Source organism: Lissotriton helveticus, chromosome 12 (genome assembly GCF_964261635.1).
Source record: "Lissotriton helveticus chromosome 12, aLisHel1.1, whole genome shotgun sequence".
Lineage (NCBI taxonomy): Eukaryota > Metazoa > Chordata > Amphibia > Caudata > Salamandridae > Lissotriton > Lissotriton helveticus.
Window position 1 is genome coordinate 867,522,153 of NC_136073.1, and position 25,547 is coordinate 867,547,699.

The window sequence follows — 25,547 nt, forward strand, 5'->3', positions numbered from 1 at the left end:
CGGCAATTTCGCTTTGTAACATTAGCAACCAAAATCCAATTATAGCACGCTTGGATCAGACACCCACTTAAAAACTTCCCCACCCACACACATTCTCCTACAGTCTCTTCCAGGGATTATATTGTATGAGAACACAATGCCAAGAGCTGCCAGGTCCTTCTGGCAGCACAAGAGGGGTCGTTAGGACACAGAATGGTGACCTCCTTCTCCCCAGGGAAAACATTTGCAGATTTGTAGAACCTTCTCCCACACATCAAGACTGTGGAGCGGTCTCTCGGCAATGACTAGAACAATCCAAGATCACTCGCAACTCAGGATGGTAGGGAAGCCACGGCTGCTCTACCGCCAGATGACAAAGGGATCACACCAACTAGCGGACGGAGCTGTCCGCCCTCCCAAGATGTGTAGGTTATGCCCAGACGTGGGTCCCTTGCTCACTTTGCCACTGGATTGAAGCTAGCCTGGCTGAAGAGGACGGTTAGCCCGAAATCGGTCCCAGGATGCTTGTTTCCGGTCCAGGGAAGACATGGCTTGGCAGTTCGGGCTGGACTGTTCCCATGAGGCACAGGGTCAAGACTGATTTGCATATAGCTGTGTCTGAACTGGGGTGTCAAAGTGAGCTAAAGAACGATGATGGATTCAACCCAGATCCTTGACTGGGGGTGAGTGTTTGAAAAGTTTCAGCGCTCCGTCCATCATCTCCTTGTGTTTGCTTTGTTCGCCCTCCCAAGATGGCCATGGAAGACACAGAGCTTGGGATCAAAGGCTCCCCAAAACTGAAGCCAAAATGCCCTTCAAGGACACCAGGCTTGAGCTAGCTGGCTCCCACTCTACTTCGCTCCACTCTACGCATAAGCGCTTCTAAACTCTCTACTGTGACACAACGCATGCAGCCTCTGCCAATCACGCACAAAAACATAACACTTCCCACACACGCCACACTTCACTCCCACACCCATCCAACCACACATGCCTGCTAAGCGGAGGCGACGAATGCCTCACTCAGTTACACTACATTTCACGCCAAGATGGCGCAGCGTACAACATATGAGCCCAACCCTGCTCAACTCGCACAACTCTGGACCCCTTCCCACAGACCACACTACCACCCTTCCAAAGACACCCAGCCGTGTGAAACCCATCAGAAAAGCACTTCACCAGGGATATTAAGTGCTACATATTGCAACACGAGTATAATTAGCATCCCACCCTTGACTCTTCTGCGGGGCTTCATCATTGGTCTTTATTTCTGCACGCCACCACGCCTTCATCTCAGAAACACTACTACTCTCACTACTGCATGTAAGCAAAAAACATGCACCTCTACTTGCACCTTCCAAACCTCTTTTTCTAATACTCTTCCAAGCACTGTTTTCGTGTAGTGCTCAGGTGTCCTTTTGGGGCTTGCGCCGGTTAATTAAGTGCCAGATAAAGTTCATCACTCACAACTTTCCAGTAAAGGAACAGGGGCAGCGGAAGTGCTTTGCAAGAATATCTCCTTATGATTCCTGAAGGTTTGTTTCCAAAAGTTTTAAAGGCAACACAACAAGAACGCCTGACCAGGATCTAGAGTGTGGCAGTCAGCTACTGATCCGTGTAATTTGGAATGTTCTCCACATGAATTGTTGACATCCAAGAGCTGGTGAACTAGAGAATCAGCAGAGAAAGGAGTAGCAGGGCTGGAGAAGTTACTCAGGACTGACAAAGGACAACTTCTAGGAGATGCAAATCAAAAAATTGTTTTATCCAGCCACTGTCACCGGGGGGGGGGGTCCCTACACCCAAACCTGCAGCCCTTAAAGTTTGTTTATATCAGATAGTTTAAGCCAGTTGTGCAGAGGGCAGTTGTATAGCTTACCTAAAGCTGCCTCCACTTTTATTTTCCTGGAACCCCCTTGCTGGCAACTCCATAGCACACCATGTGTTTAATAAGCTTTTGTGCAACCAGCCTTGTTGTGTCTCTGATCACAGGAGCATTCCCCTTCTTCTGCCATATTAGATTACCTTCATCTTTGCAACAGAAGCGTATTGCTAAACAGGCAACTCGTTGCCACAGATGTGTCACTAACTCTGTCTCCCTCTCTCTCACATCCATCTAGGTTTTATTACCAATTGTGTATCTGGAGTAGGGTTCCTGAGTACTGGAACATTTCTTCTTGGTTTTGTGTCGCGTGAACATGGTCCAACCGCATTCGAGCGCTTTCTAAGACATTCGACAAGAACAACCATTTAAACAAAACAATGAACGTGTTTGAACTGACGGGTCTTACATATGCCTGGGTGAATTGCGCTTGAGCAATTTTGGTAATTTTGTTTTACTATTAGATGCAAAATTACTTGATTATGCCTGTTTGCGTAATTTGGAGGATAATGGGGCAAAAATGCATTCCCAAGAGCAGGAGAACAGAGTGTGAGGGGCTGATGGTGGCCGCTGTTCTGGTTGCATTTAGTTCCATTACCGCCCCCTCACCTACTGCAGCATTTGCCCCCATTTATTGCCTCTGCACACCCCTAGACAGCTGCAGGCCAACCAGTACAACTCCCCACATCCTCAGGGCACCAACTATCTCCCCAGCACCCTCTTGCACTAAGCAGCTGATCCACCCCATTACTGCAGTACTGCCGCGCATCTTTTGGAGCGCTGCGGAATCGGCCCTCTTGTACCACTGCATCAGATCCACCCCAGCACTGCCCTAGATGCACCACAGCATCAGATCCACCCCTGTACTGCCCCTCACCTCTTGGAACGTGCAGCAGCACCCCTTGCATTCCCCCCTCTTGCACTACAGCCTCAGATCCAGCCCAGTAATGCCCCTCACCACCCCTTGCATTGCCCCCTCTTGCACCACAGCATCAGATCCAGCCCAGTACTGCCCCTCACCACCTCTTGCATTGCCCCCTCTTGCACCACAACATCAGATCCACCCCAGCACTGCCCTAGATGCATCACAGCATCAGATACTGCCCCTCCCCACCTCTTGCATTGCCCCCTCTTGCACCACAGCATCAGATCCTGCCCAGTAATGCCCCTCACCACCCCTTGCATTGCCCCCTCTTGCACCACAGCATCAGATCCAGCCCAGTACTGCCCCTCACCACCTCTTGCATTGCCCCCTCTTGCACCACAACATCAGATCCAGCCCAGTACTGCACCTCAGCACCCCTTGCATTGCCCCCTCTTGCACCACAGCATCAGATCCAGCCCAGTACTGCCCCTCACCACCTCTTGCATTGCCCCCTCTTGCACCACGACATCAGATCCAGCCCAGTACTGCACCTCAGCACCCCTTGCATTGCCCCCTCTTGCACCACAGCATTAGATCCAGCCCAGTAATGCCCCTCTTGCACTACAGCATCAGATCCAGCCCAGTAATGCCCCTCACCACCCCTTGCATTGCCCCCTCTTGCACCAGAGCATCAGATCCACCCCAACACTGCCCTAGATGCACCACAGCATCAGATCCAGCCCAGTACTGCCCCTCACCACCTCTTGCATTGCCCCCTCTTGCACCACAACATCAGATCCAGCCCAGTACTGCACCTCAGCACCCCTTGCATTGCCCCCTCTTGCACCACAGCATTAGATCCAGCCCAGTAATGCCCCTCTTGCACTACAGCATCAGATCCAGCCCAGTAATGCCCCTCACCACCCCTTGCATTGCCCCCTCTTGCACCAGAGCATCAGATCCACCCCAACACTGCCCTAGATGCATCACAGCATCAGATACTGCCCCTCACCACCTCTTGCATTGCCCCCTCTTGCACCACAGCATCAGATCCAGCCCAGTAATGCCCCTCACCACCCCTTGCATTGCCCCCTCTTGCACCACAGCATCAGATCCAGCCCAGTACTGCCCCTCACCACCCCTTGCATTGCCCCCTCTTGCACCACAGCATCAGATCCAGCCCAGTAATGCCCCTCACCACCCCTTGCATTGCCCCCTCTTGCACCACAGCATCAGATCCAGCCCAGTACTGCCCCTCACCACCTCTTGCATTGCCCCCTCTTGCACCACAACATCAGATCCAGCCCAGTACTGCACCTCAGCACCCCTTGCATTGCCCCCTCTTGCACCACAGCATTAGATCCAGCCCAGTAATGCCCCTCTTGCACTACAGCATCAGATCCAGCCCAGTAATGCCCCTCACCACCCCTTGCATTGCCCCCTCTTGCACCAGAGCATCAGATCCACCCCAACACTGCCCTAGATGCATCACAGCATCAGATGCAGCCCAGTACTGCCCCTCACCACCTCTTGCATTGCCCCCTCTTGCACCACAGCATCAGATCCACCCCAGCACTGCCCCTCACCACCCCTTGCATTGCCCCCTCTTGCACCACAGCATTAGGTCCAGTCCAGTAATGCTCCTCACCACCCCTTGCATTGCCCCCTCTTGCACCACAGCACCAGATACAGCCCAGTACTGCCCCTCACCACCTCTTGCATTGCCCCCTCTTGCACCACAGCATCAGATCCACCCCAGCACTGCCCTAGATGCACCACAGCATCAGATCCAGCCCAGTACCACCCCTTGAATTGCACCCTCATGCACCACAGCATTAGATCCAGACCATTAATGCCCCTCGCCACCCCTTGCATTGCCCCCTCTTGCACAACCGCATCAGATCCAGCCCGGTACTGCCCCTCACCACCTCTTGCATTGCCCCTCTTGCACCACATCCACCCCAGCACTGCCCTAGATACACCACAGCGTCAGATCCAGCCCAGTACTGCCACTCAGCACCCCTGGCATTGCCCCCTCTTGCACCACAGCATCAGATCCACCCTAGCACTGCCCTAGATTTTCTACAGCAACAGAGCCAGCTTAATTATACCCCTCACCTTTTGCATTGCCCCCTCTTGCACCACAGCATCAGATCCACCCCAACACTGCCCTAGGTGCAACACAGCATCAGATCCAGCCCAGTACTGCCCCTCAGCACCCCTTGCATTGCCCCCTCTTGCACCACAGCATCAGATCTACCCCAGCACTTACCTAGATGTTCTACAGCATCAGATCCAGCCTAGTACTGGCCCTCAGCACCCCTTGCATTGCCCCCTCTTGCACCACAGCATCAGATCCACCCCAGCACTGCCCTAGATGCACTACAGCATCAGAGGCAGCCCAGTGTTGCCCCTCAGCACCCCTTGCATTGCCCACTCTTGCACCACAGCATCAGATCTACCCCAGCACTGACCTAGATGTTCTACAGCATCAGATCCAGCCTAGTACTGGCCCTCAGCACCCCTTGCATTGCCCCCTCTTGCACCACAGCATCAGATCCACCCCAGCACTGCCCTAGATGCACTACAGCATCAGAGGCAGCCCAGTGTTGCCCCTCAGCACCCCTTGCATTGCCCACTCTTGCACCACAGCATCAGATCTACCCCAGCACTGACCTAGATGTTCTACAGCATCAGATCCAACCTAGTACTGGCCCTCATCACTTCTTGCAGCACCCCTTGCATTGCCCCGGCCCTTGCACCACAGCATCAGATCCAGCCCAGGTCTGCCCTCACCTCTTGGAGCGCTGCAGCAGCGCCCCCTGGTGCAGGTGGCTGCGGTGGCTCGGCGGGGCTCTCCAGTAGCTGGGGTCTGACATGGCGGCCTCCTTTGTTCAGGCTCCTGCAGCCCCCTCATCCCCGGTGGTGGCGCTCTGCGGATCCTGGGCTCACGGGGCCCCTGCAGCGGCTCCTCCAGACCCGGGGTCGGGGCATCGGGGCTGCCTGGGTGGGCTGCGGGGCTTGGCTTCCATGGTGGCTGGAGTTAAAGGGGTCAGCAGGGCTCTGGGGTCCCCGATCAGTCAGTGCGCACTCCGGCGGGTGTCATCGGTCCTCGGGCCCCACAGCTCAGCCTCCTGCCTCGGACTCAGCGGCCCCAGCCCCTCCAGCATCGCCCGCCCGCGGCTACAGCTTCATCCCCTGTCTGAGCAGCACAACCGGCCATGCACAGGAAGCCCGGGCGGTGACATCATCAGCGCCAAGGGGAGGAGCCAATGGGCAGCGAGAGGAGTGGCAAGAGACAGAGGGAGGGGCCAATGGGCAACGAGAGGAGGGGCGCGAGACAGAGGGCGGGGCCAATGGGCAGCAGGAGGGAGCCCGGAAGGTGATGTTTTCACGGCGAGGGGGGAGGAACCAACGGGGGAGCGAGAGACCGAGGGAGGGGCCAATGGGCAGCGAGAGGAGGGGCGCGAGACAGAGGGAGGGGCCAACGGGCAGCGGGAGCAAGCCCTGAAGGTGATGTTTTCAGTTCGTGGGGGGAGGAACCAACGAGGAGCGAGGGGAGGGGCCAAAGACAGAAGGCGGGACCAATGAGCAGTAGGAGGAGGAGCGCGCGGCGAGTGGGCGGACCCGGCGCAACCACTCGGCAGAGGGGAGGAGGAGCGCGAGACAGGGGGCGGAACCATTTTAGAGGAAGAGGCGGGGAAAGAACCGCTAGCCCGGGGGAAACAGGGACGGAGAGTTGGAGGGAGGGGGGAACAAACCGTCACGGAATCTCGGGGGATGGAGAGGGGCGCTAATCCGAAGACTGGGGGGCGGGGTGCACAGAGCTGACGGGAGGGCGGAAGTGGGGTGAACCACCGGATTGGAACCACTGGGATGAACCATTGGGATGGAGAAAAGAAGCCACCATTGTGTGGGGGTAGGACCATGCAGGGGAAATGAAGGGGGTTCACACCCAAAAAGAGAAAGGAAGATCCATTGTTTGTGAGGGGGGGGCGTCCTGTGGGGAGGGAGCACTATTGTGAGGGTGAGAGGGAAACCACTGTATCTGAGAAGGGGGTTTTACCCTCCGACAGAGAAAGAGGATGTAGCACCATACAAAGGCATGATGGCTGGGTTCCACTCTACAGGGTATAGGGAGGCCATTGCACAAGAGTGGAGCAGACCATTTCACAGAGAGGGGGTGTACTGCAAATGACACTCTACCGAGTTTGGGGAGTCCAGAGCACAGGAGCGGAGGAGACCATGGCCAGACTGCATGTGACACTGTACAGGGGGGGAGATTCCATTGTAGGGGGAGGGTGGCATTCTATGCGGAGAGTGGAAGTGGAACCATTGTTCTAGCAGAGAAAGAGAAAAGTGGAATCCTTGTGAGGGCAGTACGTGCTACAGCGGAGGAGGTACAATAGCAAATCAGTCTAGAAGAATGGAATTTCAACCATTTTTAAGATGAAATGGGTACTCTTGAGGCAAGTAGAACAACAACCAGTCAACGCGGAAGGCAGATGAGGCTCTAGAGAGCAGCGGGTGAAACCTTCACACGGTAGCAGGGCTGGCTTTAGCGCTGGTGGCGCCCTGTGCGACAATGTCTGTTGTCTCCCCAACGACCACCTCTGCGCGGATTCCCTCACTAGCACCCTTTAACAGTGCCCCTCAAGTCCCTGTAACCACTGTCTCTCAGATTCATTTAGTTTTATAGCACCACTCGTACCAGTGTAAGGTGTTGCAGCATGTTACATCTCACACACATTGCACAGAGACAATCATACGTGTAAATCAGTGTATAGGACATGTTACATCTGACAGGACTACAAGGTGTAGTGTAGGAGTGACATATCATCAATATTGGTAGGCAATATAGTTTGAGTCCTTATTCTGGAAAAGCACAAATTCTGAATTTAAAACGTAACATCATGTTTAGGGGTTCTCTTTAATAATAAGAATTGTTTTTTACCCAAATGAACCCTTTTCACAAGATTAGGATGATAAAAGACTTATAAACAACAAGTTACAAAAGGAGCTTTCTTTCAGAAGCAGTAACACACTGATCTATTTAGATTATATGCGCTTTGTTATCTACATAATACACGTTCTTAGTAGCAGGCATTTTATCCCTCTGCGCTACCTTATTATGAGTCATAACTTCCCAGACAAACCTCCGGTCTCTTTCCAGAAAGAGGATTAATCACCTGAGTTATCTTGACATTTTAATTGATGTCTGAAAATTGCTGGGAGGCCAGGAACGCAGCAGCAGGTGCTTCTAAAATGATAATATACATTTTAAAAAATGACGCCCCCACCCCAGGGTAACGCCCGGTTCAGTGGCACCGATCGCACTGCCCCTGCAGGGTAGGAACCGTTCTACAGAGACTGGAGGGAATTCCTTCTAGTGTTGGGGAGTAATGTTAGTTTCTACTGGAATGGGCACCATTTTGCAGGTTTAGAAACACCCATGATAGAAGGGTCGGATGTGTAGGGACAAAGTACAGGCGGTGGTGATTTGATGAGCAACGGAACACACCACATTGGACGAAAATGACTATTCTGCAAGGCGAGGCAGTAGGAGGCAAATGCATTCTTGGGGAAAGAGGAATATATTGATAATGGAGTCCAAAATTATGGAGGAATAAGTTGTAAAAGTTTTCAAAGAGGTGGGGTTAATTTGAATTTCTGGACAACTCTGAATGGCCTGACCAATATATAGAGGGAAGTATGAGAAAGAAAAACAGAACCCCTTACTTAAAGGTTGGACCAGAGAACAGAAACAACCTTACAGTTGCCTACTCCCTCTATCCCGTTGTAACTTTTACAGTTGCAAATATTTATCATGTGTCTCGGTCGATTTATCAAGTGTGGTAGTCCATAGTTGTGTCTTAATCATGTGTCACAGTTTCAATGGCTGCTAACCAAGACTATTAATTATTGGCTAGTCGGATGAAACTTGGTGGGCTGCTGATAGGTTGTGAACCTATCTAGTTGTTTGGATGCACTACCGTTCTGGAAGATGGGGCACTCGTACAAAGGGATGCGCATGCTACTGGGGCATCAGTGAGAGACGAACATGCTCTCCTGGATGGATGGTTGAGTCTACCCAGGGAAGAGAGGATGGCCACACCTATTCTGAGCAGAGGACCATGTCCGAGAGGGAGCAGGCGTGTGAGCAATAACTCCAAATAGAGGGTTTGCAATTCCACAAAATGTGGGAAAAACTAATCTGATGGGGGAGTACCCAATCTTCTGATGTAGTGGAATATTCCATAGAGGGAAAAGGGGCAAATTAATTGCCACTATTGAGAAAAGGGTGTTTTCAAACTCCCAGATTGTTGTTTGTATTTGTCATTACTTTGTGCTTTTATGGGTACCAAGGTACCCGAATAAAGTTTATGAACTGAACTGAGAAAAGGGTCTTTTGAGGGACAGGACATGAGGGTATACCTCTGCTAGGAGGGGGTGGAGAAATCCAGTTATAAGGGAATTGTCCTTGCCATGAGATGGGAGAGACTATTACAGTAAGGAATAGAGCTAGGAAAAAGAGTGGGAGAAAATTCTCACTGAGGGGGCGTACTATACTCGGACCCAGATGGGGACAAGTGGTAGAATCCTTATCCACTTAGAGGATATACCATTTACCTTTCTTTAGAGGGTGGACCTTAACCAGTAAAATGTGACAGAAGCAGTAGGAAAATGTGGTACTTTTAAGAAAGTTCTTTGAACATAGAGATTATAAATAAGGCTATGGAAGGAGGCATTTTACATAGAGCTTAGTATGGGATAAAGAGGGGTGCCTCTCCACTGCAGCCTAGCCTCAACCCCCAGTCAGCCATGACTAATTGTGTAAACCCACCAGCTGTGCAACCTTTGACCCATCTGTTGGCTGGGTGTGAAGAACACTTTTAAAAACAAATGTATCTTGAACTTCACATTGCAGTGCATTGAAGTCGCCATGACATGTACGGTGATACATACTCCTATTGATTGCCATCATTTTTGGAAGAAAATATTATTAGTTGGAGGGTCGGGATAAACCAAATTAAAGCCAGTTTTCAGTCCTAGCCCTTCGTGTGTGTAATATGCTGATTATTCATTTGAATCGTGTAGGGCCATCTCTGCCTCTCATGCTAATCTACCACTCCTTGTTAAACTAAATCCCATTAAGTTAAGTAACTGTAATGCACTTTGTTTATTTCTGTAGGATTTCACAGGATAGTGCCAGGAAGCACTACATAGGAACACATAAGCATTCCCTCTCAGTATACAATTTCTAGACTTCCTTTTACAGACACTCGTTTATTACAGTTCCAACCCCGGAATTACCGTAAAACAGAATGGAGTTCATTGCCAGACGTGTTAAACAAACATACTATACATTATTTGTGTTATTCCAAGCCCCTGGTTGCCACAGGTGGCTGCCAGCCCTTGCCATGCCCTGGCATGCAGGCCTCGTGTTACAGCTGGACTGAGCAGGCCTTTGTCCCCTTGTCTGGCATGGCAGCTGGCCCGGCTGCTTTGCATACGCCGCGGAGCGTGCAGCGAGCGCCAGACAGAAAGAAAAGGGCGGGAGCCAGTGGGGGAGGGGGAGGGGCCCGCACTCTGCCATCAGGACTCAGGGGCCCTGAACAATGCATACGTGGAGCGGGAGGGCTGAGTCCACTGAGATGCAAACAGATGGCGCCTGAGATGTGGGACAAAACCTTGGGTGTCCTCCCAGCCTATCCCTGGTGCAAGAGGGTGCCAGCGATTAGCTGCCAAGTTCACCATGGCACCGAACACAGTCGTGACCATGGCAAAAACCCAGCTTTGGCAGGAAGCACGTCAAGTTACATTTACCATTTTTATAGCTCATGCAAAAACGAAAGTGTGTCTTGGCGCTTTTTCAAAACGGGTTTTTAAAAATGTACGCAGTCAGGCGCGCAACACCCATTGGGCTCACGGGGCTTCAGCCCCCCCCCGTCGTGTGTGTCAGCCCGGGCTGACACAGCTTCCTTCGCGGCTGGCGGCGTCTAATTGCAGCCGCACCCGAAGTCTTCACAGGTCTGTTAAAGACCATTTAAATGTAAATGAGGCTTCCTAGAGAGTGAGAGACAGAGAACCCGAAAGAGTGACACAGGGAACGCTGTGATAGAGAGACACCGGGAACCAGGGGCGTAACACAGGCCCCTGCAGCCCCCGCAGTGCGTGGGGGCCCAGAGCTGCAGGGGGCCCCGAGCTGCAGGGAGCCCCCTCAGCACAGTAATGAGGCCGGAGAGCTCTAGATGAAATCTGGAGCGGGGGCCTCACTATAGTTAATGTAATCAAACCGAAGAGAAAACTACAGCGAGCACAATATACATGTGTCCAAGTATTTAAGAAAATACTTCCATTTATTAAGAAAAACGCAAATGCCACCATGCTCATGCAACTAGCATTTCCTATCTGCCATTCTGCCTAGCATTCCCCCGTCACCGAAACTATGGTAAATGAGTGTTAAAATATTCACTCTTGGAAGCTAGCTCTCAGGATCAAACTAAATCAATAGAATGGTGTTTGCCACAGCAAAACAAAACACCTCTGTGTTCGGCAAAATATTTAAGCATTGGTAAAGCCAATACGTCTGGCTAAAGGCTTCACTGGCATTGCCTCTTTATTGCCGAGTTTGTGCTGTGTTTTAGTGGCTTCATTGGTGAATCTGACAATGTACAAAATGTTGAATGGGTGTGTACATGAATGGATAAATGAGTGTTTCAATGAATGGATACTTGATAGGTAAGTGAATGAATGCATGTATGGGTATTTGAATGGGCAATTGCTTGAAAGAATAGTAAAATGAAATGTATAATGGATGAATGTGTGATGGCAAGGATAGGTGCAGAGAGGTTAAACTAATCAATGGCAGAAGTCATAATGTTATTAAAATGCTAGGGATTGCCAACATTATGCCAGTGCAAGCATTACACCAAGCATAGGCACTATTATACCAACAATGTCCACAATATATAAAGAATAACCTCAAATATGCCAGGAGTGAGCAGTATCATGCCATGGGGGTCAAAGCTGTTCCAAAGAATTGCAGCCCTAAGGCTATAGCCAGCATTGGGCAAAGGTAAAGTTAGGCTTTTGGTCTAAGTTTTGAACAAAAGGCTAACTTTACTACCTTTTGGTATTCACAAATATAAGTTACGAGTAGTCCCTTTATGATTGAGGAGTTTCCACACCCAGGTGGACCTCTGCCCCAAGTGCGGAGATTCCACTCCGAATGCAGCGATTCTGCTATGAGTGTGGAAACTCTGCAGTCATAAAGATTTTACTCGCAACTTATGTTGTGCACACTGAAAAGTACTAAAGTTGGACTTTTGATCAAAACTTAGACCAAAAGTCTAACTTTGCCTTTGTGAATTGGGCCTGTTGTGTTTGAGGTGGTTATGAACATATCAGTAGACAGAGGAAGACAGGAGCAGGCAGGGGCTGTCAGGAGAAGGCAGGGGAAGGCAGGAGCAGGCAGGGGCAGACAGGGGCAGGTAGGAGCAGACAGTAGCAGGCAGGGGCAGGCAGGGTCTGACAGGAGCAGGCAGGGGCCGACAGGAGCAGGCATGATCTTACAAGGTCAGACACGACCAGGCAGACAGAGGCTGGGACAGACGGGAGTAGGCAGGACCTGACAGGAGGATGCAGGGGCAGACAGGAGCAGGCAGTGTCTGACTGGAGCAGGCAGGGGCAGACAGGAGCAGTCAGGATCTGACAGGAGAAGTGAGGATCTGACAGGAGCAGTGAGGATCTGACAGGAGCAGTCAGGGGCAAGCAAGGTCTCACAGGAGCAGGCAGGGGCAGACAGTAGCAGGCAGGGCCTAACAAGAGCAGGCAGGGCCTAACAAGAGCAGGCGACACGGGCAGGGTCTGACAGGAGCAGGCGGGCAGGAAGGAGCAGGCGGGGTAGGCAGGGTCTGACAGGAGCAGGCAGGGCAGGCAGGAGCAAAGAAGAGCAGTCAGGATCTGACAGGAGGAGGCAGGGACAGGCAGGGACAGGCAGGAGGAGGCAGGGGTAGACAGGTGCAGTCAGGATCTGACAGGAGCAGACAGGCGCAGCTTCTTCCACACAGGAGACAGTTATCCAGCCAAGGGCTTCACACTGTCCGCAGGGCTGACATTTGGGTGCCGCCGTCTGCCTCCAGTGATAGATCTAACTCCTTTGCAGGGGGCTGTGGAGCTTTCCAGGAACTCTCAAGTATTTCCAGCAAAACTGCAAATCCAGTCGAGAAAGGTATAAATATTGCTTTCTCCTGCGAATGTTTGAAGATCTTGGAAAAGTAGTGTTTCAATTAACTGACCCAGAATGGTGAGAGAGAGATTGGACTGAAGTTAATAATATCCAGAGGGTGCAGCAAACCTTTTTCAGGAGGGGTTTCACTGCGGCATTTTTCCAGGCAGTGAGAAAGGTGCCTTGTCCTAAAGGAGGACTCAACAATTCCAACAAGGGGATCTTGAGAAGCAGAAACAGAGCTCCTTTAGCTTCTCCGGGCAGAATCTGACTGGGGTCTTGTGGGCGCAGCCTGCAAGGGTGGCAGCAAGGTTGGTTGCATCAACATGTGCACAGGAGGTGCAGTATCAAGGTTGGTTGCAGCAACAGGTGCAAAGGAGGTACAGGTGGTACGATCTTAAAGAAAGATTGTTGGGTGTAGGCATTATTTCAGTCAGAATGTTTTCACATATTTGTTTAATCTTAAAAAGAAAGTGCCAGACCGTTGCAAAGTCGTTGAGACTTTTAGAGAGCACCTGAACAAATATTGGGAGATTGCAATCTCTCTAATAAATTAATTGAGCTGGAGAAATGCAATCTAAAAAGCACTTGGGAAAGGGTCTCTGCCAACAAATAAGTGACGAGAGACAAAGATGAAGGCCTAGTAAGAGAGCAGCATCATGTGAACATGTAAGAGCTGCACCATCAGGATACTCCAGCCATAAACTGAGCTTTCCCAGGACCACCAGGAGACTCCAGCCATAACCTGAGGTCTCCCAGGAACATCAAGAGACTCCAACCATAACCTGAGTTCTCCCAGGACCATCAGGAGACTCCAGATGGAGCCTGAGGTCTCCCAGGACCATCAGGAGACTCCAAATATATACCAGGACACCATCAGGAGACTCAATCCATAGACCGAGGTCTCCCAGGACCATCAGAAGTCTTCAACCATACGCTGAGGTCTCCCAGGACCAGGAGATGTCCTTTCTGGGGGCCAGAATAGAACGTTCCTCCACCAAGGAGGAAAGGTTGCAGGTTAAGAGGAACATTCAGACCCCGACATTGCCATATCGGAACTGGTTTGTAAAGACAGGGGGCATATTTGTGAGAGCCTTGTGGCAGTGGCATAACAATGCCCCCGCTGCCCCTGCAATGCAGAGAGCCCTAGAGCTCCAAGGGTCCCCTTCAGGTCAGTGACCTGGCCTGAAAGATCCCGAGTGAGTCCGTAGGGGGGCCCCCTCCATGTACTTTGCAGGGGGGCCCCCTCATGTTTCGTTACGCCACTGCCGGGAACTCGAGAGAATGAGAGACAGAGGCACAGGGAGAATGAAGGAGCAGAGTACCCGAGAGTGTTATCGACAGGGAGAATGCGGGCACAAAGGACTCGAGAGATAGAGAGCATGCAAAGGGGAGAGACATAAGACAATGGGAGATTGAAGGCACATAGTCCTGAGAGTTCAACTCTAAAGGGTAAGGGGCTTGGCCACTTTGAGAGAGGGAGGAGAGAGATACCGGTTGGTGAGGGGTTTGGGGCACTTGGGGGGGGGGCAAGACACCATTTGGTGGGGGGCGCTGATGCACTTGGAAAGGGGGGCAGAGACACCGTTTGGTGGGGTGCTGATGCACTTGGAGAGAGGGGGGGCTGAGGCAATTGAGAATAGCGGAGAGCGTACTGTGATTTGTCGGGAACCACACTGACAGACCGGTGGTGGCGGGGGTGGTCCATGCCACGGACACCGATGGATGCAGCAGCAGCTACAGACAAACACAACAGCGACGAGCGCGGCCCTCACCTGATCCCTCGGGCATCCTCCGGGCACCTCCTCACAGCCGGCTCGCCATCTCACCCACGGCGCTCCAGTGGCCGAGGGATGAAGGTCAGTAGCAGAAAAAGAAATAAGAGGCAGGGGTCCATGTGGCTGACATTGAAGAGCGATGGGGAGGTGAGGGGTCTTACACTGCAGAAACCTGAGCCCGGGGACCCATTAAATGTGGCCTGGTAGAGGCAGGGCAGAGGACCTGAGACTAGTGGGGCATGGGTTCGGGGGTCTGTGGCCTCGGAGACAAATGTCCAAGAGACTGGGGCCAGGGAGACTGACATTAGTGAGACACTGTTTCAATGCTTCTGACACCTGACAGACAGATGCCCGCGATTTCATGATATTATCATTAACCATCTTCCAATGACCCGTACTTCAGATATGTTTTAAAAATAAATAATGTGTCAGTGATTGTGTAAGTACTTAATTGTCTGTATAACTAGAAATGTCTCAAGTTATTGTTTTAAACATATCTGATGCAGACCTCATTGGGACATTGCTGATGTTCATGCATGACGAGTTCTCCAGGATGGCTTCTGTGGTATTGCTGAGGCATCATGATAGGCCTGGGTCAAGGGAGTCTGTCACACTAGTAAGATAGAGGTACAAGGGGTCTGACGTCTGAAAGACCGATGTCCAAGAACCAGGGGAGACCTAGGCCAAAGGAATTTGTCACACTAGTGAGATAGGGGCTCAAGGAGTCTGACATCTGAGAGACAGATGTCCAAGAACCAGGGTAGATCTGTGCCGAGGGAGTCTGCCACTGGTGAGACATGCATTCAGGCAGATGTCCAAGTTGTCTGCCTGAGATGGAGAGACATAAGTCTTGTGACACTATGGCTGTGGTTCCCAATCTGTGCGCCCCGGCACCCTGGTGCGCCATGAAAACTAGCCAAGGGCGCCACGGACAGATTCTCGCACAGTTTGGGAATCACAAATAAATAGTATGTTTTTCACTTACGTGCATCTAAATTGAACACTGCTCCGTGTGGTCAGGCCTGCAGTGGTTGCCCTGGGCAATGAGAGGGCAGTGTAACCTCACTTTCAAGGCGTCTACTATCAGATCAGGAGGGAGGGGAGGATGTTTCAATGTCTTTGCTTTCATGCTGTCCGGTGCTGTTTGTCTCCTTTTTTCTGTCCTAATCTAGAGGGTTTTTGCCCAGAATTGCAGTATAGCTCAGCCCAGACTCTCCTGGGGTCTTTCAAAATTTTAAAGCTGCTGCTGAGGCCTTAGCCAGAGATACGCGGTAAGAGAAAGTATCTCTTTGCAAGGAGGGACATGTATTATTAATACACTTATTTGGAAAAAGGTGGGGGTGGGGGTGAGGGTGGGGAGCAAGGGATATGAAACAGTGCGACTTACAGTATACATAAAACATGCTCCAGTCTCAGTAAGATCATTCAGAGGGTTGAGAGTCTGCTGTAATCATATGCGAGCAACAGACCTGCAGGTCACAAGTGCAAATGCCAGTAGTAGCCTTTTGGGTTAACGGGGCAGTAGCGAACAACACAATATAATATTTGTTTTTACACTGCTTTTTTTATCACAAATATTTACAATTTAGGGAGTATACAAACACAGAAGTTTGTCCACAATTGCATGATTTTTGACCTGATAGAAACCAGGGTTAACATCCATGTGTCCAAATTCCAAGGCTGCTTTAGGATTTATTTATTTTTAGGTGAAAAAATATGCTTATTCACTTTAGAAAATAAGTTTCAGGTATATGCCTTTACAGTCTGACATATTATTGTAAGTAAACAATTTGTTATCACGCCTTCGCTTTAGCTCCCTATTGTGCCTTTCTTATTCTCTTTCCTGAATAGAGAACCCAGGAGCCTAGCAAACAGAATCACCTGTGATCATCAAATCAAATGAGATAATATTGAAATTGCAGGAAAACCACGTGCATTGCCAGTGCTCAATCAAATGTTTTTTGTTTGCCTTTTCTGTTTGCCAAAAATTGCTGCAGACTTACTCCAAACCTTGATTGTGCTTGAATGTGTCTAGATCATGTTTGTTTTAATTCTTTTATTCCATTGTCCACGTTTTACACATTATATTGAAAAGGAAATTGGAATAAACAGCAGAGAACAGTGATCACTATTAATAGTATCATCCAATATATATTTATTTGCAAAAGTGAATATTTAGTTCCGCAGCTATGCCATATTTTGTTTCTCACAACGTGTTGGTAATTCATTTGTGAATTCCTCACCTGCTGTCTTTTTCAGAATTTGTAAATGGCTAAGAAACATGGCATGCTCTGATTTGGGGTTTTGTCTGATGAAGCTCACAGTGTGTCAAACAGTCTGCAGTGCACACGCCAATGTGTTTCAGGCATGGACACTGACGTGCATTTACAGTTCACTTCTCTGAGAACACTATTTCTCTCCAATTAGTCCAATCAGTTGTTGATACAGCATGGGGCTCTGCAGTGGCCAGGATATGATTACATCTATGTTTTAGAATACCTTCAGCTTTATCCCATTTATTTTTAGGGAAAAACATGAAAGTACTCCAGAGAATGGGCTTACATTCACCACCCGCCACAAAAGGTACCATAATGGGGAGCCGCGGCCAACAGTCAATAGGTAAAGGGAGCCGTAGGTTGGAAAAGTTTGGGAACCACTGCACTATGGCATGGGCCCAGGCAGGCGGGCAACACCCATTGGCCTCAAAGGGCTTCAGCCCCCCGTCGTGTGTGGTAGCCCGGGATGAGACACTTCCCGGGGCCTGCTCACAGCCGCACCCGAGCACTTCACAAGTCTTTAAAAGACCTTGTGCATGTTAATGGGGCTTTGTTGTTGTTTCACCCCTTCTAAGAGCCCCTTCAGCTCGACTCTGCCGAGTGCCTAAAGATTCAGCCCCGCCGAAATTTTTTCTTAGCCCCCCCCGAAATTTGACTCTAGTTGCGCCTCTGCGCTCAGCTGATAGTGAGATGTTATTCAGTGGCCTAGTAAAGGTCAGTGGGCCCAAATGCAAGTAAGAAACAAGCTTTAGAAAAGCCAGTAGGTCTTGAAGGCAAGTCTTCGATGCAGGTTTTTTAATGGTTTTTGCAAAGCTTTATTGACGGTAGAGTTGCTGAACCCTTGTCAGTCTAAAAAAAAACTGTGGCTAAAAAGTAGAACTATTTTTTGGGTCTCCAAAACCACTCATTGCCATAGTAGTCCTTGCTCTGAGTGGAGCTAGTTTGTGTGCTAATGTGATTCTTGTGAAAGGGAGGTTTGCCATCACTCACAATGAAGTTAGCAGGGCTCGAGTCGGTGTACCACGCGGGTGGACGGCGTCACCCACTTATTTTACCGGGAGCTCGATAACTGGAGCAAATGGAGCCACACATTCACTCTTTGGCCTCTCTGGGGCAAGATCGGAGCCCATTCAGAACGCTGCACACGTGCTGGCTTCTCTGATGCAATCGCATCTAAGGGGTGAGCGAGGGGAGGCAATGAGTCTGATGGTGCAAGCCACCTTTCATGAAGTCACTTCCTGCGTGACGTCAGCGTCCCCCCACTTCTGTTTTTTAGGACTTGTGCCCTGGAAGTCAGCCAATGGCTGAAGTGCGCTAACCCATTGCTCCATGCTGTATGCTGTAGTAGACGAAAGGAAAATGTGAATGACACAGTAACAGACCAATGGATGAAGAGGGTTGGCCATGCTATCCCGGTGGGATCTGATATCCAGAAATCAAATTAGGTCTCAAAGCAAGAGCATGTTCATCAAGCATCTCTGAGGGCCTTTCCAGCTCTCTATTGACAAATGGTTTCAGCTGGGTCCACTTGCAGCGTATAGATATATTATTTTATCTTTTGCTATATATGCAGAGCAGAGGGATGTTACCAGCTAAATGAAAATATCAAACACAACCAACAGACAGCTCAAAACGCAAAGAACTCCTAACCAGTAAATGGCACTGCCCGACACACTCTGGTGTCAATAGAGTCTGCTCTGCTATGAACTCTCTGAATAACTACACCCCTTGTGCATGTGACTCCTGGGGGCAAGCAGTCCCAGGCAGGCGTCTCACGGAGGCGGTGTGAGGGGTAAAGACTCAGAACTCAAGCACCGAAATATCGATAACAGTAAGTAAATGCACATTTCAATGCTTTTAGGAAAAAAATAAGTACTTTAATCATATATGATATCAATAGTATGCACAAACAACGTGGTGGCAGGCTGGCATCCTATGGATAATACTTCGGTTACTACAGAGACAAACAGAAGCTTTGGAGTTGGGCACAAGTGTGAGCTCACCATGGTGACACACTATGCAAATGAAACTACAATGCACTACAATATATGCATAATGTGTGAATCATGGCATGTAGAGTTTGGGGAGTTTCCATCGTAAGCTGACCCGAACCGAAGGCTGTAGGTCTATTGACCTGGGGTTGGAAAGGCTCAAGTGCTATAGATCTGTGGTAGGACAGGCTGGATGGCTGATGAACCATTTCAGAAGTTGACCACGGTGTCAATCACACCATTTTCAGAAACTGATTAGCTTTGCATCCTGGAACTTGAAGCCCTATATAAAAAAAAATGACTACACATACCAAAATGCAAAGAAATAACTTGAGCTGGATGATGTACTTATGGAGTGACCTAAAAAACCTGAGCGCTTTCTTTGAAACATACGATGACACTCACAACTAGCACACGCAAAATCTATGTGCACTGACATGCGGGACACCAGCAAACACATTCCAAATAAATATGTTGATACCGCAGTTGGATCCTGCTGCCCTCGCTTTCTCCCATAAATATAGATCAGTCACCAAGCTATGCCTAACTCTTACTTAATTCACTGAAACGCCACACTGTGACTGCTCCCTAAAAGGCTCCTTTACGAGAAGGAATATTTGAAATATAACATTGTTTCAATGTGTAACCTATTACATATCACTTTATGCAATATAACATTGTAACAATTTTTGAGGTGTAACAGTTGCAATTGTTTTTGAACTACCCTCAGACTTTTTAGGTTGACTTCTTTTATTTTTACTCTACAAATATTTTCATAGCAGCATACGCAAGTTTGAAGACTATTTCTAGATTCTTATCAGTACACTTTTAGTGAGCAATTTAGACAGTGCTTAATTTGAGCAGGTGGTTTCCGGTGCTCAGAACCAGCACTTAATTGTCAGCACCGGTGCTTGTGACAGTCTGCCACAAGGTGGCACTGTCTGGCCATTTTAGATGTGCCCACAACAACAGTTAAGTATTAATTCAATTATATAAAAAATTACTATTACGTGCCGCTCAAGTCATTGTTATAGATTCAGGGGCCTGAAATAGTCCAAATTGTCACACTTGTAGGAGTGCGATGGTTAATAGTTGTGTTGTTACCATCACTGGCAATGCTGGCAGGGGCAGTCTGTGGTGCAAGCTGCAGTAGCCTCCTGACGAGAGCCCTGGCACTTAATTTTTTACAAATTAAGCACTGAATTTTGACCATTACGGGTAGTCTGCCTGGCGGGATCTCTGAGCGGCCTACGGCACATCTATTGGTTTATTATTTATCAATTTATCTATTAATGTATTCATGAAGTTTACAAACCACCAGTGCTTAATTTGAGATGGTGGTTGCAGATTTGAGCACACCGGCAATCTTTTTTTGGAGTCCGGCGACAACTTATCGATTCCAGACTTTGACCCAGAGCAAAAGAGAGAAAAACAAAAACGTGGGAAAGGAGGAGAAAGGGTCAGCGGACATTGTGCCGCGTTGATTTCTCTGACGGACAATTCCATCGTAAGCTGACCCGAACCGAAGGCTGTAGGTCTATTGACCTGGGGTAGGAAAGGCTCAAGTGCTATAGATCTGTGGTAGGACAGGCTGGATGGCTGATGAACCATTACAGAAGTTGACCACGGTGAGTCGGAGGCCGAATACAACTAGGGCCAGATGTATCAAACAGTTTTACCCATTCTGTGTCTATGCAAAATTGTGTTCGTACATCTGGCCCCAAAACCAGTAAGTCAAAAAGATGAAAACAAATGAGTTTGACAATTGAAGTATGAAGCAACAATGTCTGTGATATAATAAAAGTTAACACGTTTTTACTTCACGAATCAGAAAGACAATACCTAACCTCAGCATAAAGCGTGCGACTTGTTGACTGTCATGCCTTGCGATTTGAACATTGTTCTGTGTGTTTGTGTTGTACCGCGCAACAGGATCCCCAAGGCGTGTCGCAGGAGCACGAAAACTGCTGACACAGCTATAGCTCCAGGCATGCTACCCAGGGCAGCCCATCACCATTTCCCAAGAGAAGTTTTTGTTGCCTTGGGTTAGTGGTACTCTGTTATTAATATTAAATTAAAACCTGCATTTCTGCTCCCCCATTGTGTGAATGTTAATTATGCTAAAGAACGGTTAAGAATTTATCATCTCAGCCTGGCTTTTCCTGATCCACCTGTCTCTCTTCTTATTTGCTTTGGTCTTTGTGTTCGTAGTGTTTTGAACACAAAAGGGTTGTGAAAACAAATGTACAGTCGAAAAGGTTGTGAAGTGTGGTGGTTTCAGCCTCTGGGAAGCCATATGTCAGGTTCTGCTTGAGTGACAGCTGCCGGTGGCTTAACGGCCAGGTATTGTATCGAGTGTGCTCGATGTGCTGTGCCTTTGCGCTATTCGCTGGCTTGTTCATTTTTTTTCGATGCCTGGTTAATGAGACATTCTGTCGCTTGTCAGTTACGTAGGTTCATGGTACGTCCTGCTTGTCAAGTTCACTTCCCATATACTGTTATTTTACTTATGTACCTCTTTAACCTGAGTACCTTTCTGCCTTTCGTAGATTGGTCTGAGCAGAATTTCCTAAAGTTAGGACTGTGTAGAGCAGAAGTCTCTGATGGGGTCTCCAGGTGGGTTCAGGGGATCCAATCAACATTAACTAATACCCAACTTAGGGAAGAAAATGGTTCGGAAACTGTTGAACTAAGTTGTTAAAAGAGACCAATATCAAGTCCATGACATGTATGAGAAACTGTGGCCTAGATTAAACTTATGGGTATTCGCATGTTGCGTTAGACATAAAAGGAACCCAGATGATGTTGGGTTGGTGTAAAATGTTATCACCGATATCATTTTTGCATTACTGCATTATTTCTACTCCGGGAACCAGAAAAGTTAGAGCTTGTCTAAATTTTTGTTATGGAATCTAAATTTGGTATTTACGGATACCGTACAGTACAAGTTGCCCAGCACAGGAGGGCTGGCCTGAGATTTAATTATCAGTCACTTTGAGTTCTACAACGAACAATGCCTTCTGCCAAAGAAGGCAGTGGCTCTGAAGTTAGCCTCAAATTAAACGTTGCAACGATCATTCAGTTAATGGAGGGATCCTGTCCAGAAAGCCAGGTGAGGTTAGCTGAGTTTCAAATTCTAGTTCAGTTGTTGGGGGGACCCATTTAATATCACACCCAAAAGACCGGGCAGTGGTGGCGGTTGTCTGAATGTAGTGACTGGACATCAAATGATCTCCACTGGACATTTGGCACAAGAAGCCATATGAGGTAAATTGTCGTCTGATATTGGATTTTGGAAGCTGCTTCTTTACTAATCACAAATCGACCAACTCTTTCGGTGTCACCAGAGTCGGCCATGTTTACGGGCCATGGCTAGCAGTTACAACTGCAAACATCAGATGTGTCAGTGACTCCAGATATCACGGTCTGCTCAGTTTGTTGATCAACATCCTGTGCAAACACATTTGAATTTCCTGAGTCCTGTGAGGATCCAGGTCTGGTATCAGCATCAAGCAAACACAGTGAAAGATAACCCACTCAGGCTCATTATAAAGGGTAAGCCACAGAAAATATTACGCAATGAGGTTTTTACCTAGTGCAGCGTCAACGGCTTCCAATGACCCCTGGTGCTGTTCGGAGGATTTAAGGGGAGTTAGGGCTCACAGCCGTCGACTACAACCTATGTTCATGTCTGGTCTGGTGGCTCAGTGTACTAATGCATCCACTGCAGGAGCCTGTGTTTGACCTCATGGTCACAGGTTCAAATCCAGGCAGGTCCACTCAGCCTCTCATCCTTTCGGAGGTCGATAAAATGAGTCCCATTGAGTTGGATAACAAAAACATCTGTAATTCTGCGCCAAGATGCCCTGTTAGGGGTGAACATGCACTTTACAAATACGCATGTTATGTGTTTGTTCCCCTAGTTTAATAGCTTCTTCTGGTCCTGGAAGTGTTGATCGTCATGTAACGCGTTTTTTTAAAACCGCCGCACACAGCGGGAAAACCGCTAGCGGCGATGCGGTTAATTTACACAGGCGTTGTAAGTTCTCACAATCATTCCACATGTGCTCCAAGTCTTTTTCAAATCTACTCTTGGTGGGTTGATAACTCCGCAGTTTGCTTGCAGAGGCTGAAGGGGTGATTCTGTATGTGCTCTTTAAAGCTTACGTTTATCGTTGGAATTTGATGTGCATGTTATGGTCTTCCGATACCTTGGAGATATTCTCATGGACTTTGAGTGTTGTTGACATTAAGGTATGTCAGAGCATGGTCTAGTCGCAAAAGTGCTCCAATGACGCCTCACTCGTGCAAGTGAGTGCATACCATGTAGGACAATGCCTACCTGCACCCTTCCACCGCCACAGGATACCGGGCAAGATATCAGTGCCCGCGGCATGCATGGCATGAACGGCAGAGAGATCCTGGCGCCTCAGGAATAACAAAGGTTTCTCAAAACAGGTGGACAGATCTACAGATGTAAATACATAGACAATCTGATAGCTATCCAGAAAGATGGATGGATCACTTCAGACTACACAGCTCTTTCTGTGATCACTAATTAACCTCTTCGATGTGTCGGACGGCCCTCGGCTGTCCGACGTCACAGTGGGCGTGTGCGTCGGACGGCCGGGGCCGTCCGGTCTGCGCATGTGTCAAATTCCAAAATTTTCTCCGCCGCGATTAACGGAACTTATTTCAACCAATGAAATATTGTTCTGACCCGAGGGAGAACACATTTAAAAAACAATCAAATACTACATTGATGTCTGTAATCTATAGTATTATTTCGTATATCTGTTATCTTCTAGGATTTTTTGAATAGCATGCTGTAAACTCCAGTTTATACAACCAGAGTAGGATGGAAAACTTTGTTGAATGCGTATATAATAACTCCACATCTCCTTGAAGTGGGAATGTATTTATTTACTTAGATTTGTAACAGTGAACCAGGACTAAGAGGCATCGGAACACAGTACAACAGTAATACAATTTAATTGAAGATTCTTCTCAACACAACATTCATTTACAATTGAGAATCGTAGGCGCAGAATAGGTAACATACAGTTAGTTACTATAAGGAGAGTTTCAATTTAACAAGGACATGAGAGGTGTATTGTGCATATTTTCACAGTATAAGTTAGATCCTGACTCTTACAACTGGAATCAGACAATATGTGTGGTCTTGGGCACACTATGGGCAGAACAGATCAACAGACATCAGATAATATATGGGCAGGGCAGGTTCCTGGCGGCATGCACATGTCTCGCTCACCCACCTTATTGTATTAGAGCTCACAACGTTGAGTAAAACTGCAGAGAGCATCACATGTAAGCTCAATGCCCTGTGCATAGATTTGAACCAGAAAATGTTGTACTCTGTCATCCAAGGGAGGACAGTCAGACGCAGGCTCTCGTGGGATTATGCCAGCGATATGTGACACACATCCGTATTATCCACAGCGATACTCCTACCTATATATGGTTCTTACACCACGTTTGGTAAACTCAATGATCTGGGCACATATCACTGTGGGGAAGTGTTTTCTTAGGCCCTATTGTTGGGTACCGGACACTATGATCCAGGAAATTCTCCAAATATAAGTTTACCACTTTGACTATAATTTTGAGACCCTTGGAAATATTAGGCGCAAAAACCACAGGGAACTCTGCTACTGCACTGTAACGGTATTACTCCGGGACTCCAATACACATGGATAGTAATGTGCGGTAACTGTCTTTGCGACTGGCATTGCGTCACAGACCTCCAGGTTCCATCCTGCTAGCCACGAGGAAATTCCTACAGGTCATAACTGGGTCCATTTTTTAAAACCACCCAGGACCTAGTGCAGTTTGACTCAGATTTGATTTCATATTTACCAGAGTCCTCAGAATGAGGTTGTAAGTCTTCAAGAAGGTCAGATGCTGGCTGACGTTGAGTTTGCTACTCCTCCACCTCACATGTCCTGCTTGGGACATGACCTCAAGGCCTCGAACAATGGGCTTCTGTCCCCCTCTCTTAGTAAACAACATGTTCCTTTAGCAGGCACTACACCGGGTGATGTATCCAGGCACTAAGCCAGTAAGTGGTCAATTTCAAATACTGGATGTTTGGGGGGGGGGGGGTGGTGCCCTCCTCCTGCCCCCCTGATCTGTCCTCCTGTGTCTTGGGCTGAAGTTTAATTACATTTCGAGTCACTCGGACCCGCTGGAGGGGGTTTCAGTGTTTGCCTCATGTTTGCTTCTTTTGTTCTTGTCAGTAAACAGTGCACATGCTGTTTGTCCCCTGCAGCAATGCACCATTCACCAACATGTGATGGGCGGCCAGGAACACGTCCTGATGGGAGGCTGGGCTTAAAGGGGAACACACAGTGTGTCACATTCATCCCTCCAGAACAGCCTCTTCCTGACACCACCAGCCATCCGCCCTCTACCTACAATGAAAAAAACTCTAAACATTTTCAGAGACTGGGGCCAACAGCACTAAAGGCCTGATTTAGACTTTGGTGCACAAACGTGATGTTACAAACCTCAAAGGTCTGATGAAT

At 48.6% G+C, this 25,547-nt stretch overlaps 1 protein-coding gene across 8 annotated transcripts in view; it reads right to left on the minus strand.

Moving 5' to 3' along the window:
* Positions 1 to 25,547, minus strand: part of MAST3 (microtubule associated serine/threonine kinase 3) — a 174,207-nt gene that overhangs the window by 110,420 nt on the left and 38,240 nt on the right. For 2 of the 8 annotated variants that reach the window (XM_078668275.1, XM_078668274.1), the window contains exon 1: positions 5,523 to 5,969. The exons of 4 other annotated variants lie outside the window; for them this stretch is intronic. In XM_078668275.1, the coding sequence (XP_078524401.1) occupies positions 5,523 to 5,605 (83 nt within the window). In that variant the 5' untranslated portion in view covers positions 5,606 to 5,969. Of the gene's footprint in view, positions 1 to 5,522; positions 5,973 to 25,547 lie in introns of those variants that run through there. 2 more of the 8 variants (XM_078668277.1, XM_078668276.1) reach the window with 2 other exon arrangements.